The following is a 16,935-nucleotide window of genomic DNA, read 5'->3' on the forward strand; positions in this document are numbered from 1 at the left end:
ATTTTCGAGTGATTCAAACACCTGGTCTCCTTAAACTCCAAAGTATAATTTTAATTAACGATAAGCAAAGACTGGCAAGTAGAAATTAGATTGCTTCGAAATCGCTAAAATTTTTTCACACGAAAATCTTGGTAAAACAAAAAAGAATTAATTCTCCAAGGATATTTTATTTTCAAGTGATTTAAATGCCTAGTCTTCTTAATAACTCGCTAGGCTGGTGCATCATAAATATTCCCGCAGAAGATTGCTAATCCTTTCTTCAGCTAGTAACACCATCCTTCGCATAAAAATAGAATAACGTTCTTTTTACTTCGTTCGGCTGTTCATCAGCCGCAGGAGGTAATCCTATTAGATCAACTATAGGACCACTTGACAGAATTCCTCGTAACCGAATGGAGAAGAAATTGCTATCCTCGCAATTTTCTGCTGCCCTCGTGGTCGGATCTAAAAAATACAAAGCCACGTGGTTAGATTCAAAAAACGAGCCAAAAAGCGTGAACCTGTCTGACCGGATGTTGGCCTGCGAGCCTAGCCACCGCGTCTCGGTTCGTGGAAATCGAGAATGGCTGCTCTTTTGCCGCACGTTGTACACGCTGATCCGTCTCGTCGATCGTGAACGCGTCAGAAAAGAAAGAAATCATTGCGTCAAGAGATGGGAATCGAACGGATGCTGAAGGAAGGAGAGACCTGTTTTTCGTCGTCGCTAGTTACCTAACAGAAAATACAACACATCCACGGAGAGAGGAGAGAAACCGGAAAAGCGACTCCCGGCACGTGTAATACAACATACGAGTAAAGAGCTCGCTAATTAACCGACTTCTCGTGGCAACCAGCTCGTTTCCCATAATCATCTTGTTTTCCATACAATGTACACGTTGAACAATAACGTAGACGCGCGGCAACCGCTTAAACGAATCGTCGATATTGCGAAATTCGCGTTCATTTAGCGCCATTCGATACACCGCTTATGCTGAAGAGATCAATTTAGGTATGAAAGATAATTAAGGCGGCTTATCCATGGTATGCGCGTTAAAACCCCCTCAGCATCTCAGATAATAATTAAAGAAAAAAAATCGAATAGCATTCTCTAAGATAGAAAATCGAGAGGTTGAATTTGAAATTGATAATCTAATTTAAAGAAGAACCATCTTGGTTATTTCGCATACGAAGCAAGTCTCGAATCAGTGAAAACGTATTAAGTAGCGCTAATCAAGAAAATCGCCGGAAGATAGAAGGTATTAATTTTTATTGCAAATTACGGTCAAATGACACGGTGACCAAGACACGAACCAGAGACGAAAGCAGTTATCGAGGAACGCGAAGGAAGAGGTGTTTCGACTGCTGCATCAGGTTCAATGCCAACGATTACGTACAGATTATGTACAGATTACGTACAGATTACGTCAACTCTTTCGAGATGTTCTGAACACCGTTTTAGACCGTTAACGATTACCACAAATTATAAATTTTCTCGATTAAACCGGTCTTCGGTGTCTTCGGTCTGACAATTTGTATTGTAACGGAAGACATCTCTGAGATCTCTGCGAAACTTGACAAAAATTCAATTCTAAACAGCGTCCAGAACAAGGGCATTTTCCGTTCTCGTTTCATAATGATTCTGAAAGGACATCGCGTCCTCGATAATATTATCTGAAAACATAGAGAAAAAATGAACAATCTCTCGCGATCGTAAGTTCGTAGAAGCATGGATGCCAATCACGAGACTAGGTATCCACGATAACACGGCCGGACGAAACGCAAGAGAAACAAAAGAGAAGATGACACTAGAGAAAGCATATTAATCAGTCCACCAAGTTATCTGACCCTTCCGGGAAGCTTCGTGTCCGGCCAATGATATGCATAGCATTTGTTGACAAAAGGGCAACCGGAGTTGCGCACAACCATTGTCGTGCATCAGAATAATATGTTTCTAAATATAGGATTTTTTCCGATTATTGCAATTGAAGTATACGTAACAAATTCCGCGTTTATTCCAAGAGAAATTACGGTTATAAACAGACAGACGCGACTCGCGCGTCGATCCCACAATCTTAGAATTATAAACAATAAGGAAACAATACAAAACAAAGTAGTAATTTATTTTTTCGCAAGACAGGCACGAAGAGTCGCTTGCAATACTTTATTTCCCGGCGCATTGCACTCTTTGTAGCCCGGAAGTTCCTCCTCGCATCTCTCAATCCAAGCCTTCACGTTTGGATAGTTGTCCATGTTGACGACCACCTGCGGAAAGCATCGGAAAAATGATCATGAAAATTCTTGATGATTCAGTTTATCTTTCAATGGAAACTTACAGTAGCGGATGACGCTGTGGATATGCAGTTTATATCCGCAAGGGTGTAAGAATCCCCTGCAAGCCATTTCTTACCCTCCAGTAATTTGTTCAACTGTTCGTACGCTTCGTTCAGAAGCTTCATTTTCTCCTCGGGAACCTCTTTCGCCGCTTGCATAAATATGGGTTTCTGAAAACGTTTCGAAAGCGAAATTAAAAACGGATAACGAAAGATGAGAATTAAGTTCGTCCCTCTTTGCGTCTAATCCCCTTGATGCTGGAAAATAAGAAAAAAGAAAGCTCCTTCATAAAATTACTTCAAAGCGGCTTTTCAGTTTACAAGCGTACGACGCGTACGGGTTGAGGAACGAGTCTATCCTAGTTGGCCCATCACTGACAAAAATGTGCAGTTAGCCGAGTTTATTAGGTGCTATAAAAGGTGCATAGGATACTCAGGAACTTGGTGGCGGTATCGCATAATGCTTCTACGCGCAGAAAGGCGAATCGCATTAACCTCCTTTCGCGCGACTTAATCTGCCTACCCCGTGAACGTGCCTTAGCCCGTGGTAACTCCATCAACAACGGTATACCAACCGAGTACCGTGTAAATGCATAATAAGCGTTGCATTGTTTTTTCACTAAATGAAAAAAAAATAGCTTACACCACTCATAAAGAGGAATCGAACGTTTACATAGATCTCGAAATAAGATCTTCAGTGATAAGTGATGTGTACTTAAATTGCTGCTAAAAGAGTAAACTATGAAATGGGAAACTCTGATACATGTATCCTCAATCCTCCTGATTAACAGTCACTTACAAATGCATTTTTCGCGGTGGCAAAGAGCACTCCTGTGTCGTAGTAGAGGAACTGATTGACCAAGGCGCGTTTTTGTAGATCCGTTGGATACAATGCATGATCCTTGGCGTATTTGTCTACCAGGTAACAATTGATTGCGTGGCTGCAACGAAATTTATATTAATTAGTATGGAAAAAACGAAGTTCGTGCGAACGCTCTTTATTTAAGAATACCTGTCTGTAAGAAAGAAGCCATCATCGTCCATCGCTGGAATGGATTGTTGAGGGTTGATCTATTAAGATAACAGAAACGTTAGAAACTAGTTAGAACTTAATCCTAGGATTAACTATAGAGATCCGGCATTTTCCTACTTTCGCATACTCCTCCGACAAGTGATCCTTGTGCATCAAGTTAATCTCGTGGATGTTCAGCTTCAGACCTATCGCGTGTGCTGTCATCAGAACCGCGCGACATGGCGGGCTGAGATCATAAGAATATAGAGTAATGTTCGACATGCTTCCGTGAATGAGTCTCTGCAAAAATCATGAAAATTAGACGATTAATAAAACTAATTATGGCGAGAATTTCAATGCAGAAGATGTACTTTCAACACGGTCGTTGCACCTCTGTTCTTAAGATACATTCTTTATTGTTATAATGTATAATTTTCTAACAAAATATATTGTAAGAGCTGCTGTTTCTATTAAATATGCGTATGTCAAAGTATTAATATTATTATATCAGAACGGATGCTGATTAATCCGTCGCCTTAATGCGAAACAACAATATGCAAATTAGCGAAATGCAGATGTTCATAATCTCTTAGATAGTCGTCCCTGTTTCTATGGTGTAACGTAATATACGTATATCTGGTGCAGCAAGTGCATATGGCCAACCCAGATAAAATCTCCCCACCTACACTATATTCTATAGTAAGCGACAAAAATCATTTAACCGCAGTAACCATAGTTGTGCAGTTGTTAAATAGAGGAAAATCAATATTGATTTCACTTGATTATTTTTTATTCTCCTTCGCTCTCCTATCTTTCACAATTCCTATGAAATAATTGCACAGAAATTTTCTATTTCTCTTCTGACTCAGACGCGGTAAAACAATCTACGCTTCTAACGATTTTAATTATTGACAGCTGAATCATCTTATTACAAACCTGTTTGAAAACTATAACTAACCAAGAGCGTCATCTAGTGACCGCCATATTGTCTCTGTGTTGAGAGCCGATTCTTATAGACGTTTGTGTTTATTATATTATTTGACCTACTCTTCAAGTACACGTTTCTTTTATATTTGCAATTAAAAACAAAAGGAATATATAAATTAACAAATATATTGTTTACTACAAATAATAATATTTTGTCCATTAAAGTTTCCTACCGGAAGTACTTAAGTACTTAAATCAAACAATGATCTCTAGGAAATATCTTTCATATGTAAAAATAAATCATGCGATAACAATTGTTTAATTTATACACTTTGAAACGTAAGTTACAGAAGATTGCTAATAAGAAAGGCAATGATTACTGAAATATGGCAAATTTGTTTCCTTCGACGGATCGCTACTTACCAGAAATATGTATTGTAAGAAGCTATTAACACTTTGCACTTCTTGTAGCAAGCAACAGCTAAGAAAAGAAATAACCTCGATAGAACAGACTTGATCACCGGACAGACAGATCTGATTGCTTGTATGAAAAGTGAACAGCCGTTATACCGGTTGATTTGTATAGTGTTGGAGACACCGACATTGACTCAGTGTATTCACACAATGTACTTACGTACACACACATACACCAGTAGCGTATTTTATTGTTCCTGTGTAATCGAACATCATTTGTCAGAGATATTGTATCAGTGCTTTGATACTGATGGTACTTCTCCTCGTTCGATTCAATATTATCAAAACTAAATAATAAATATATATATAATGAACACCAGTTTGGTAGTAATTACAAGGACGTCAAAGGAATGACACAAAATATGATTCGCAGGTTCGAACGATCGTTTAGAAAGCCATTAAAAAGTTTGCCGATGAAAATTTCGCGGCCAGTCGTAACATAAATTTTGCGTGAAAAACATATAGGGTGGAGTACGCCAATGTGCACACCTGTTGCATTATTCGTGCTACGGCACTGTGTTAATGGAATGTAACTTTAGAAAAAGTTTACTAATCTCACGAAATAGCCTCTTCACTTATATGAAAGTCATTCTTATATAATACGTATAATATTTTCGTGGGTCCTAGAATCTTACAAGGTCACATATTGGAGATATTGAAAAGCAGCTCCATTTTATGGAACTCGGTTGTTCTGTAATCTATGCCCTCCTGTGTCTACCATTTTTAGAGCTCTTATCATTTTTAATAACGCGTCACGACGTGTGTTATTGATAAACAGATTATAGAAATAAAAAAATCAGTTTCGTAAGTTCAATTGTTTGGACGTACCCTTTACGACATCTGTCACCTCGATCACGCAACTACGATAACCCGAAAGATATCAGTCGCGGCATCTATTGCAGATATAAGAAACTAATGATTTTAATACATAATATTGAAAGTCCATCACAGAGAATGATTTAAGTTCCCACAATTTTTGTTTTTGACATTGATACGATTCAATTTTTAATCAATCAATTCGAAGATGATCTAAAGATAAATTTTATAATTTATGCAGTCGTTTATAATGATTCTAATTAATTTCAATTAGTCGTAAGAAAGCATCCATATCTGGAAAATAAAAATTTGTACTTGATCGCACGGCAATCGAGGAATTTTTATTTGAAATTTATACTATATAAGAATAAAATAATTGATTGGAAAACTCCATTGCTCTCGGTGTACACGATGCGATCGCGCGTCATTAGGAAAATTAAACATCAGTCAGCGGTTAAGCAAGATTGTAGAATAAAAAAAAATCACAGATATTAGATATTTATAGATTGCTTTTGGCTTACAAAAACATTTAAAGAAGCCATGATCAGCAGTGGTACATTAGTATTCTGTCGCTGTTGGAAATATAAGAGGGATAGTTTCGCGTGCCGATGGCCATTCAGTTTTTAGTCGCGGCTCAACCACCTCGTCGGCAACATGTATTGTCATCCTTCAAGTCCAAGTGGTGATCGCTGAAACTCAAAGAAATGTCAAGTTAAAAGAATTTCGTTCAAGTGAACCGTGATATCAATTTTAAATAATTAACCAATCTGCGAACAATAATTAATTTTTGTGAAGTGAAAAATTTCTCGCATATGTAATTGAAAGAAACTTCAATTACCCTTCGAAATTACGATTATCATTGTTAACAGCAGGGATACACATACGTAGCCGTTTGAAAAATGGCTTGTCCCTTATCGGACGGTCTTGCGTAAGTAATCGCTCGAAAATATCTTCTTATACAACCGAATCTATGTAATTTCCCGTTTAAATGCGACTTTTTCATTTAAATTATGAAATTTTCAATTCGAACGATTCGATGTTAAAAATTCATGACTTTCGTTATTAGAGGCATAAAGAAGAATATGAAGATAAAATGAAATTGACTGATAATTTGTTTTCAGCGAAGATCAAGAACAAGATAACGATCAGTTGACCGAAGGACCGGGTATGCTTTATGGTGAATACTTGCGACTAGATAAAATCTTAACCGCACAAAGATTATTAAGCGCAGAGTACAACAAGGAAGTGCACGATGAGCATCTTTTTATCGTCACTCATCAAGGTAAATAATCTATATAGAATCGCGATGACAAATTATTAATTATTAATGACAAATTACAGATGTCCCAGGATCTCCTCTTAACACGATTAACCTTTTACTTTACGATTTTTCAAACAATTGCACCAACTATAAATGTCATCCAAATTTTTCCTATCTAAACTGTAATTTGCGTCACGAATGCAATTAGATAAGACGAGGGGTTAAGCGGAAAAATTATCTGAAAGAAATTAATAATAATGATGTAATCTTAAATCTGAACATAACATCAGCAAATAACGCAATTACTAAAAATCTGTCCAAGTACCAAGACGGCGACCGCGATCTGTAATAAGTACGATCGTTAAACCGAGCATGTTCTCTTTTTTTCTGTTTTCACTGCAGCGTACGAACTTTGGTTCAAGCAGATTATCTACGAATTGGACTCGGTCAGAGCACTCTTTAACTCGGAATCAAACGGCTACGACTTCTTGAATGGTACCTCCAACAATCGTCCGGCTATTCAGAAGAACCGGGTCCCACAGATACTGAACGAGTCGAGGACCCTGGAAATCTTGAAGAGATTAAACCGCATCGTCCTCATTCTGAAAGTAAGCGATAGATAAAAAGATTTCCCGGTGATCCTGCCTTTAGAACGCTCCCGATCGTCTCGGACGAACGTAAGAGAGAAGAGGGAAATAATGGTAAATAGATTTCGTTCAACGTGTCGCGGAGTTAATCCTGTAGATGAAAAAGAAGGCCAGTGGCCATACGTTGACAATGACAGTGATGGAAGGAATGTGAACGACCCTTAATCGCAAGCCAATTAGGGCAGCAAGATTTATGACAGGAGTGATGCTCCTCCACCGTAGGCACCCTCTAATCAGATTGTAAACTCACCCTTCAAGACTATTTCACTTAAATGCAACTGTTCGAATACCGGGCACGATAGTTGTAGAAACATGGATCGTTGCGTTTCTCACGGATCATCAAGACGATCAAAATAAAGTAATATTAGTTTCATTGATTCTTCATGGAGGATTGACAAACGGGTCAAGGTTTCTTAGCAATGCGACACTTTTTCGTTAACGTTGCTTTCCTCTTCTGTTGCGTTGCAATAAGAACGATTGTGAGAACCGTAGAAATAACAGTGGGATCTAAGTAAAGTAATACCAGTAGATGACATGCGACACCCCACGCTGACACGCATAGATGCATTAGGTAACCAACTCGTTGACGCTCTTTCGATACCACAGAATGCAGGTGTGGTCGTCGCCTTTTTCCGTCTGGTACTACTGAAAAATCGTAGGGTTAACTTAATAAACATTCGAACGAAACATATTTATCAATTCCTGGAAGAATCATTCCAAAAATTACATTCTACAATTATTTCGTCAAACATTGTAATTAACGTATAACGTTCGTTATCTTTTTTTATTTTTCATGACTTTGAGTTTTGTAATTTAATATCATATAAGGAAAAATTGTAAAGGTAATTTATTGTAACATTACACGTGTTAGTGATCGCTTCTTGAAGTAGAAGCATAAGCCTGGCAACCGTACAAATGCGGATGCGGTTATCTTAGACGTAGACTCGGTGAAATCGATTGGTCTGCGTGAAAAAAAGACGCGAATACATTACAGAATTTGTTGAATGACAAAATTAGTAGAATATTTCACTGATGTTTATCGATGATCTTAACGTTCTGTTTTCTCTGTTATCCAGCTTCTGGTAGATCAAGTGACAATTTTAGAAACTATGACACCATTGGATTTCATGGCGTTTAGAGATTACCTGTGTCCAGCTTCCGGCTTCCAATCGCTGCAATTTCGTTTATTGGAGAATAAGCTGGGCGTGAAACAAGAACACCGAGTCAAGTACAATCAGAGTTACACCAGAGTGTTTGGAAGGGATCCGAAAGCCATCGAGGCGATTAAACGTTCCGAGGAAGAACCTAGTCTCAGCTGTCTAGTTCAGAGATGGCTTGCGAGGACGCCAGGTCTCGAGACTCACGACTTTGATTTTTGGGGGAAATACAAAAGATCCGTGGAGAAATTGCTCGCCGAGCAGGAACAATTCGCTCGAGTAAATCATTTCTTTAATTACGCATATAGTACATTCTCGTTATATTGCTCTTCCATCATTATTAGCCTCCCTCTAAATGAGAGCTTGGATTCTTCAAAAGTTTTCCACGGCAATATAACCAGAGTTCACCAGAATGATCTTAAATGCGTTTTCGTTTCCGCAGAAGCACGCAAAAGAACAGACTAGAAATTATCATCTGGCGAACGTGCATTCCCGAAAGGCGGTGTTCGAGTCAATTTTTAATGAATCCCTTCACAATGCGCTTGTGTCACGAGGAGAAAGAAAATTCGCTTACGCGGCTCTTCAAGGAGCAGTGATGATCACACTGTACCGCGACGAACCGAGATTTAGTCAGCCTCATCAAATTCTGACTGCGTTGATGGACATCGATTCTCTTATCACCAAATGGAGGTGTAAGGCGAAACATTTATCGTTTAATTTAAATAATCCTCGAGTATATAAGATCATCGGTAAAATGTATTTTTCGTCCTTTAGATAATCACGTTTTGATGGTTCAAAGAATGATTGGATCTCAGCAACTTGGTACGGGAGGATCTTCAGGGTACCAGTACTTAAAATCTACTCTCAGGTAATGTATCAACACCTTTACTATTTAATTTTTTAATTATCTATCGCCATTGATAATTTTTATCTTTCGATAATAGCGACAGGTATAAGGTATTTCTGGACTTGTTCAATTTGTCCACGTTTTTAATACCTCGTCATATGATTCCACCGCTGACCAAACAAATGAAGACGAAATTGTCCATTGCGTGCAACGGATGGAATCCAGACGATAATCAAAACAATTCTGAACGCACACTAGACGATACGTAAACTGTTACGCAATCCCTGGATAATGTATCGATAAGACGGAACCGATAAATGTTCAGAAAATATTTTTGCTAGAGTAACATTAGAGAGGGTAACGGAATTTCGGATTCATCATTTCGAGGTTGGAGAATCATTTTAATATGCCGTTTAGAATATATTCTATCTGTAAAAAGTATACAAATGGTCGCGTAGGTAATCGTACAATATAATACTAACGTAAAAATTGTGTCAATTGTATAACTGGTATCGAAAATACAATCTAATTGACGTTATTGTTAATATTATTGTCGTTGAATTTTATGTACAACGTAGGATTAATATAAATATTTTATTTTATAAATCATCTTAAAGAACGTCCAACGACGAGACCTGATTCGCTATACCTATTAATAGAAAGATTATTTCTAAATTGAAGTTAGAAGAATAAATATGAAGAAGATAAATTCATACCGCATAAATTATTTCCTATGGCTATGTACATGAAGCCTTTGTCCCCGAAGCTTGTACCCCATGAATTTTTAATAATATAATGCGGTATGTTGCCGGACTTGTCGTATCCTATTATCTGCACTGCATGATTCAAGTTATCAAAGGAACCGTCGCAGTGATACTGTATAACTCCACCTAAATAATTTTGCCAAGACAAAGCGTTCACCGCGGCCGCAACCGGGCCATGAGTAGCCAGTGTCGTTAGTAGCTCATCCTCCGCATCTACGAAACTAAAGTCCATTAAACCTTTAATCGTCTTAACGCGCAAATACTGCATTAATGAATATTATTCCATAGGCGAAATAAACGAGAGAACGAAAAGTCTTCGGATGAATCGCGATTCGATGACCAACAATATCAACCGGTCAGCTTATGTAAGAAAACCTTTTACAGTTAATTACACGCGAAGAAGTATGCGTTGATACGACGATACGTTAGATTGAATGTCCGATACTTAAATATAATCCCTCGTTCGAAATTATTAATTGTAAATAGAAACATGTTTCCCTTGGAACAACGTGTTATGTAAACAGTCCTGGTTCCACCTGTACATTTTCTTACCTATCGCACGTGAAATCCTTTACCCTAACGCCAGATTTACCCTGTGCTCTGCAGAAATACAGTTCAACGTTAATCACTGTCCATCGTCAGCGACGTATACGCGGGCCACTTACTTTTCGAGCTTACAACTGTCCGTCTTCCGTGTTAACGGGTAAGTGGGCTCTTGAAATATTTGAACCTTCGACACCAACAACCACGAGAGAAGACTGCATATGTCCCCTCCTTCGCATCCGAAGTTACTGTTTTTAGCGCAATCGATCATCTGTTAAAAGAAAGGAAATTCTTCTTCCAGATGAAAAGAAGAAAATATTGAAAATGACCTACTTCTTGCACGCTTAACGGATACAGAGTGCCATTTTTAATGGCAAACATCGATTCGGCGACTTCGACGGTGCTGAAGGCCCAACAAGCTCCGCATGTTCCCTGACTTCGGACAGGAGAAATTACCCCTTTGTCCCTCCAATCGAATCTTAAGGGTAAACCGGTCGCTCTTCTCACCCGATTATCCGAATGTCGCGAATGGTGCATCCGGTGATAGGATGCAGTCACGTGTTTCCCGCCTAATACATTACATTTTTTTTTTTTTTTTTTAAGAAAGATTCTTCCCTTCCATTAATTGCATTTCTTACCTCTGACGGGTAAATCGGATAAAAGAGTTTGCGTCCGGAATTCATCCTCCGTCATATCCGAGTATTCGGTGAGACCGTAATACGCGCTCTCCGGTGACGATCGAAGGCCGTTCATTTTTTCTATGTGCCGCAACGATCTCTGTAATAAGGACAGTCTTTACGTGCACAATGTTGTTATGTAAAAGACTAATTGAATATTCTGCGTTCTCTAAAATGATCCATCTTTGTAGCTTTTAATTTTATTTAAGTAGAAATTTATCGAATTTCATTCATCGATTACGCTAATCAGTTTCATATTACATTATCAAAATAATCTATTTGCACCTGAGCGAATAACATACTCATCGTCAGATAAAGAAACAATAAAGTACGCTCGAACGCGGGAAAAGTTTCAAAACTATCACTTGTTAAGAACGCTGATAAGTTTATCGCACGAAACGTTTGCATATAGTTATCTATTATTTTCATGTGTGCCGATTTATTCCTTCACCTACCTGAAATCGCTGAAATCTATCCTCATATTCCGTCGGATTGTTTCTATAAGTTTTATTATAACGCGAGACATAATTCTTAAAGAGTTTGATGTCCTCGTTATTAGTATCAGGATCCACTCTGATCGGTATCGCGAGAAAACATAAACTCACTATCAACACTGCCAGCGCTACTGTTCTCCACTCCATGTCGAGGGTGAAACCCAAGAGGAAATGGTAGCGCTCTCGCTTGGGAATTCCCTGAGCAAGTGCTGCACCAAGCGGTCAATTCCTTCGAAGTTAGGGTTAGGGATCTACCATTTTCAATTCGATCACAGACAAAGCAGTGATTATAGATCCAACAAGACTGAATATGATTTTCGCCTCGAGAACGAGTGTCGTCTGCTCTATCCTAGTGTAAAAATGTAAAATACTTCGCACTGTAAGATTTTAACGCGTGTTGATTGGATTTGGAGCCCCTGATTCGAATAATGATAGGCAGCTGAAGCAGTCCGACGGTGAGGCGGGAATTCTCCCATCTATAAAGTAGTCGCCTCCTGTCTTCAGACGTCGAAAAAGAAGAAATGTGTAATTTTTTGTCGACCGTAGCGTCATCCATACAAAAGTGTCGCAAACTGTTGAACGATTTACCAATTGATTCTTTGAATGGTAGAAACACCAGTGCCGTCTATCGAAAACCAGCGGAAGCTGCGCGACGATTTACCAACTTTACCGATGAGAGACTGTCGTCGGTTCCAACTTCCTGGAGAGTGATCGATAGATAAGTCGACAACATGCCGACTACTAAAGGATCGATCTTCATTTTTCAAATTTCATTTCTCAATTATATACATGGATGCAGGAGTGGTTCAGCGAGGCCCATAAAGGGAGATAATATAATAATAAATAACTGGGTTAAATTATCCTCGACTCGTATAGGTAAAATAATAATCAATCGGTAAGTCCTTGAGTAGTTTGCGGTACATTTTTATAGATGGCGATATAATTAAACAATACTGACCATGCATTCATTATTATTAATTTTTTTTCCGTAAAATTGCACTTGCAATGTGGTACACTTCCTGAAAAAAATATAACAGGGATTAAATAGAAGAAAAAGCATTTTCGCAGCCAATTCGCTCGTATTATTTGCTGCATAATTAATAAATATACCATAGAAATAATGATACAGTTATTAATTAGTCATCAAATAATAACGATTGCCCAGGTCTCACCACGGGGAGGTTGCTGCGGGTGGAGACCCGCCCTACCTCATCCCAGCCACCCTCCATTTATACAAATTTTTATTTTTATTCAATACCATCATCCTCTTGATGCACATTTGCAAAACGTTTTTGACTGTTGTGCAAACGAACAACAAAAGGAGCATTATTTTTATTCACTACCTACCTATCTACTTATCTATACATATATTTACGTAGATTTTTGCTTTTTATTCCTATCGCAACATTTTTTAATTTTGATTTTGATTACAGATCTGTAATTAATAAATACGCAATTGCATATTTGTCCTACATACTTATACTACTAAGAATACCTCTCTATACGAACGCTCGTAATTATATTAAAAATTCGCTTAAATCTAACGCTTCCTAATTAAACATTGCAGTGTTTGACGATTATATCTTAATGACTATATACATAAATAAGTCCAATGAATTTGTTGATTTTGTTGTCCTCACCAGAATACTTCCTAAAATAAAACTGAAAAGGATTAAACATATTTTAAGAAAATAATAAGGCTCATGTAGCCTTAATCATAAATTTACAACCTGCCTGAAAGAAACAGAAAAGGATTAAATACAATTTTCGAAAATAGTACGGTTCAAATATTACCACTTAGAAGAATGATTTTTCCTTTGCAATCATTTTCACCTTGTTTTATTTAATTGGATACATTGAATTCCATTTATGGACGCTAGATTTTATATTACATTTCTTCCAGTCGATTATCCGATATTATTATTTCATACTTCCTATAAAGATATTTCTCTGTAACAGAAACTGATTAATCGAATCCAGATAAAGACAAAGTAAAATTAATAGCTGGAAAGAAGATACATTAGTAACAATAAAATTTTATAACAGTCAGAGTGGTTGTTAATAATTCAAAATCAATTTGATACGAAATATGAATTTAAAGCAAACTTCAGTACCAAAATAAAGAGAAAAAAAATCAGAAAAATATATATTTGAGTTAAGTGATTTGAATTAAGAACATTAATTATTTCATTTTATTGTATTTAATATTCGTTCATTTCGCGACAAATAGCACACAATATTTTAATTGAAACAACTGTCTTTTACTGCAATATATAGTACGTACAACCATGACTCTACTCGACTTTATTGCATTATATTATTCAATACACCTTTCAATGCAAATTTATTGTAAATGGAAAAACTGAAATGAAAATCACGAGTGGACTTTGCTTTTCAGGAAAAGAATTTGAAAATTTATAAAAGTAATTTAATTAGCTTCTCTGTAAGCTTGAAACAAAACATCGCGATCAAAAATTAAAACTAAACAACTCGAACAACAATTATCCACTACTTTTGTTTAAATAAAGTAGAATTAAAATTTAATAAGCTATCTCGAATGAACAAATATTCCTTGAAATAATTTATCACCAATCATCACAAAATAAAATGAACTTTCATTTCAAATAAAACTTTGAATAAAGTTCTATTTAAAACTTTATCGTATTTAATAATACTCTGAAAACATGAAACTCATATATTATTTAACAGTATTTCCAACAACCGAATGCTAAAAATTTTCAAAATTAGAAAAAGGGAAGAAAAAAGAATGGGGGCGAGGCAGTGGGAGGGAGGGTACAGGGGAACCTGAAAAGAAAAGTTTGACTGCCCATAAGAGCAATCCCTAAGCAAACCCTATAAAATAAACCGAAATCACACGCAACACTAATTTCAAAATTGCAAACATTCTGAACTATGACAAAACATCGGCTGGCAACGAAGGGTCTCACGCCCCCTAGTCTTACGCCAGACGCTACATACCACCCACCCCGCCTGGACGTCGTAACGCCAGGACAGAGTGCACCCCTTCGCTAAGAGCGCTACCCGCCCGTCCAACACGTTGCATCCAACGGTGTCAGATTGACGGACGCCCATAGTATAGACAAAAGGACTGCAGTTTAAAATATGGTAACATATTTTTATATGTTCCGTATTCTAAAACTGCGCCTGCAAAGGCCTAGTAATGCATGGGTATATCTCCCAGAGATGGTGTTCACGGTCTCAGGCCGCGGAATCCTTAAAAGGACTCCCACCGAATGTGAGTCATAGTTACTTCCACTAATTTAATAGATGCAAAAAAGTAAAAAATTTAATAACAATCGCGAATTCATTCGCAACACTAATTTCATTAATTATATAATATGTACAAAAGCGTACGCGTGAAAACTGCTCCATTATGCGCAACACTAAGCTGAAAAAAAGAAAAAAAGAAAACCCGAACTGTAACGCAACACTACTCAAATCTACCGAATTTTGTAAGACGCAACACTAATCTAAAAAAGGGGTACAGCCAATCCAAGGCTGTACCACGGCAGCTGGTCCATAGCTGCCTTATGGACCATGGCAACTCCACTGGATCATTCTTGGGCATTTCTAATGCAAAACGCGAATATTCATTACCGCAACACTAATTGGCAGGGAACTTTATGAACTAGCAAAGCAATCGCGTATTTATAAGTCGCAACACTGGGAAACAATCGCGCTAATGTCTATCGCAACGCTATCTTTAACAGACATGCAATTAAAATGCAAAAAAAGGGGATTCTCAAACCGTGAATTTTTTACTCGCAACAATAAAGCAATCAACATTAAAAAGCAAAACTCTCAAAAATCTTAAAGCAATCTACATTGAAAAGTTCAATTCTATTTTAAAGCAATGCAAGAATGAAACGCGATATTTAAAGTTCGCAACACTAAATGAAAATCGCGATAATCATGCATACGCAACATTAAATTGAACCGTGATCGATATTCATTCGCAACACTAAATTGAACCGTGGTCAATATTCGCAACACTAAATTGAAAACGCGATTTGCCCAAAATCATGGGGGTCACGGGCCCCCTCTTGTCCTGAAATTACAAAACTACAACTACAGGCAAGCACAGTGACAAGATAGTAACGATAATGATTTCCCATCCTTTTTTGCAAAAGGATGCAAAATCATTAGTTGTTCCCCTCTTGAAAGACAGTTTGTCGGGGCGCTTCGGCATATAGCCTTTTCTTTCTTCGGGAGGTCCACCCACCTGAAACTTATATCTAAAGCTCGAGACTTGCAAATTCGCAAAACAAAAAAAAAAAACAAACAAAAAAAAAATCGCGAAACTCTAATTGACACGTGGACGAAAAAGGACTTTATATAAGTCGTTGTTCGTGCACACGTGCCGTGCTCGAGCAGAACTTGTGCGTTTCGTGCCATCGCGATCGCGTATGACGACTTATGAAGTCGCCAAAAATTTGAAAAATTGTATAGATAGAATCGAAGACGAACGACATACTCCGTTCGTATCGATAGTATCGTCAATTCTTCAAATATATTCCAGGTACAGGTTGATCACGCGAAATCGCGCCTACCCGACCAAGAGACTGTGACAACCTGTCTTGGCCCTACCTACTTACAATCTATCACACACACCAGAAGGTATACTACCTACCTACCTAACGCTATATTTAAAAAAGGCAAAATCACATTCTCACAAAAATTCATTCCACGACCCCCATACACTCCACCCGGGCGCAAGAGCCTAAACTAGGGAGAACGTCCCGGGACGCCTCCGTCACCCGAGTTTCATCTCACATCACACTCTACGGTACGTACCATTTTTCACTGAAATCGTCTGGCAAGGCTAGCAATCATTGCGTATAATGATAATTACAAAATTTAATTAACTACTTTGATATAGAATATTTCATAATAATGGTAATAATCATGTTAATAGTAATGGTAATAATATTATTTGATTTCTACGTTCATTGTACATCTTGTTGAATAAAATATTATTTCAAATTA

At 37.6% G+C, this 16,935-nt stretch overlaps 3 protein-coding genes across 5 annotated transcripts; 1 reads left to right on the plus strand and 2 right to left on the minus strand.

Moving 5' to 3' along the window:
- Window positions 1-1,967: 1,967 nt before the first annotated feature.
- On the minus strand, window positions 1,968-4,872 carry LOC114872800 (glutathione S-transferase 1-like). 2 transcript variants are annotated; one of them, XM_029180405.2, is made up of 6 exons: window positions 4,672-4,872; window positions 3,460-3,621; window positions 3,322-3,380; window positions 3,109-3,250; window positions 2,313-2,480; window positions 1,968-2,241 (listed from the first exon to the last, which is right to left on the minus strand). In XM_029180405.2, the coding sequence occupies exons 2-6, from the start codon at window positions 3,601-3,603 to the stop codon at window positions 2,098-2,100; spliced, it is 657 nt and encodes a 218-aa protein (XP_029036238.1). In that variant the 5' UTR covers window positions 3,604-3,621; window positions 4,672-4,872; the 3' UTR covers window positions 1,968-2,097. The 2 variants fall into 2 exon arrangements, with proteins under 2 accessions (XP_029036238.1, XP_029036237.1); XM_029180404.2 differs by lacking the exon at window positions 4,672-4,872 and adding an exon at window positions 3,693-4,206.
- A 1,201-nt stretch (window positions 4,873-6,073) lies between these two features.
- Window positions 6,074-9,995, plus strand: LOC114872794 (tryptophan 2,3-dioxygenase). Of its 2 annotated transcripts, XM_029180393.2 has the most exons (7): window positions 6,076-6,466; window positions 6,660-6,820; window positions 7,202-7,407; window positions 8,523-8,882; window positions 9,046-9,295; window positions 9,378-9,471; window positions 9,548-9,995. In XM_029180393.2, the coding sequence occupies exons 1-7, from the start codon at window positions 6,438-6,440 to the stop codon at window positions 9,717-9,719; spliced, it is 1,272 nt and encodes a 423-aa protein (XP_029036226.1). In that variant the 5' UTR covers window positions 6,076-6,437; the 3' UTR covers window positions 9,720-9,995. The 2 variants fall into 2 exon arrangements, with proteins under 2 accessions (XP_029036227.1, XP_029036226.1); XM_029180394.2 differs by lacking the exon at window positions 9,548-9,995 and having other exon boundaries at window positions 6,074-6,466; window positions 9,046-9,293; window positions 9,378-9,470.
- Window positions 9,996-10,025: 30 nt separating this feature from the next.
- Window positions 10,026-12,143, minus strand: LOC114872795 (cathepsin O-like). The gene is made up of 7 exons (XM_029180396.2): window positions 11,890-12,143; window positions 11,396-11,534; window positions 11,091-11,326; window positions 10,880-11,028; window positions 10,767-10,814; window positions 10,167-10,435; window positions 10,026-10,099 (listed from the first exon to the last, which is right to left on the minus strand). Exons 1-7 carry the CDS (start codon window positions 12,073-12,075, stop codon window positions 10,062-10,064), a joined length of 1,065 nt encoding a protein of 354 aa, XP_029036229.2. The 5' UTR covers window positions 12,076-12,143; the 3' UTR covers window positions 10,026-10,061.
- Between the last annotated feature and the right edge of the window lie 4,792 nt (window positions 12,144-16,935).

This window comes from Osmia bicornis, chromosome 1 (assembly GCF_907164935.1).
Source record: "Osmia bicornis bicornis chromosome 1, iOsmBic2.1, whole genome shotgun sequence".
NCBI lineage: Eukaryota > Metazoa > Arthropoda > Insecta > Hymenoptera > Megachilidae > Osmia > Osmia bicornis.

Coding starts and splice junctions, on each gene's coding strand:
- LOC114872800 (XM_029180404.2), bottom strand. CDS start 3,731: ATGTATCTTAAGAACAGAGGTGCAACGACCGTGTTGAAA. Junction 3,622..3,692: donor GTGCAACGACCGTGTTGAAA/GTACATCTTCTG, acceptor TGATTTTTGCAG/AGACTCATTCACGGAAGCAT. Junction 3,251..3,321: donor GGCTTCTTTCTTACAGACAG/GTATTCTTAAAT, acceptor ATTTCGTTGCAG/CCACGCAATCAATTGTTACC.
- LOC114872794 (XM_029180393.2), top strand. CDS start 6,438: ATGGCTTGTCCCTTATCGGACGGTCTTGC. Junction 6,467..6,659: donor CCCTTATCGGACGGTCTTGC/GTAAGTAATCGC, acceptor ATTTGTTTTCAG/CGAAGATCAAGAACAAGATA. Junction 8,883..9,045: donor AGCAGGAACAATTCGCTCGA/GTAAATCATTTC, acceptor TCGTTTCCGCAG/AAGCACGCAAAAGAACAGAC.
- LOC114872795 (XM_029180396.2), bottom strand. CDS start 12,075: ATGGAGTGGAGAACAGTAGCGCTGGCAGTGTTGATAGTGAGTTTATGT. Junction 10,436..10,766: donor AAGGATTTCACGTGCGATAG/GTAAGAAAATGT, acceptor AATGGACTTTAG/TTTCGTAGATGCGGAGGATG. Junction 10,100..10,166: donor CATAGGAAATAATTTATGCG/GTATGAATTTAT, acceptor TTCTATTAATAG/GTATAGCGAATCAGGTCTCG.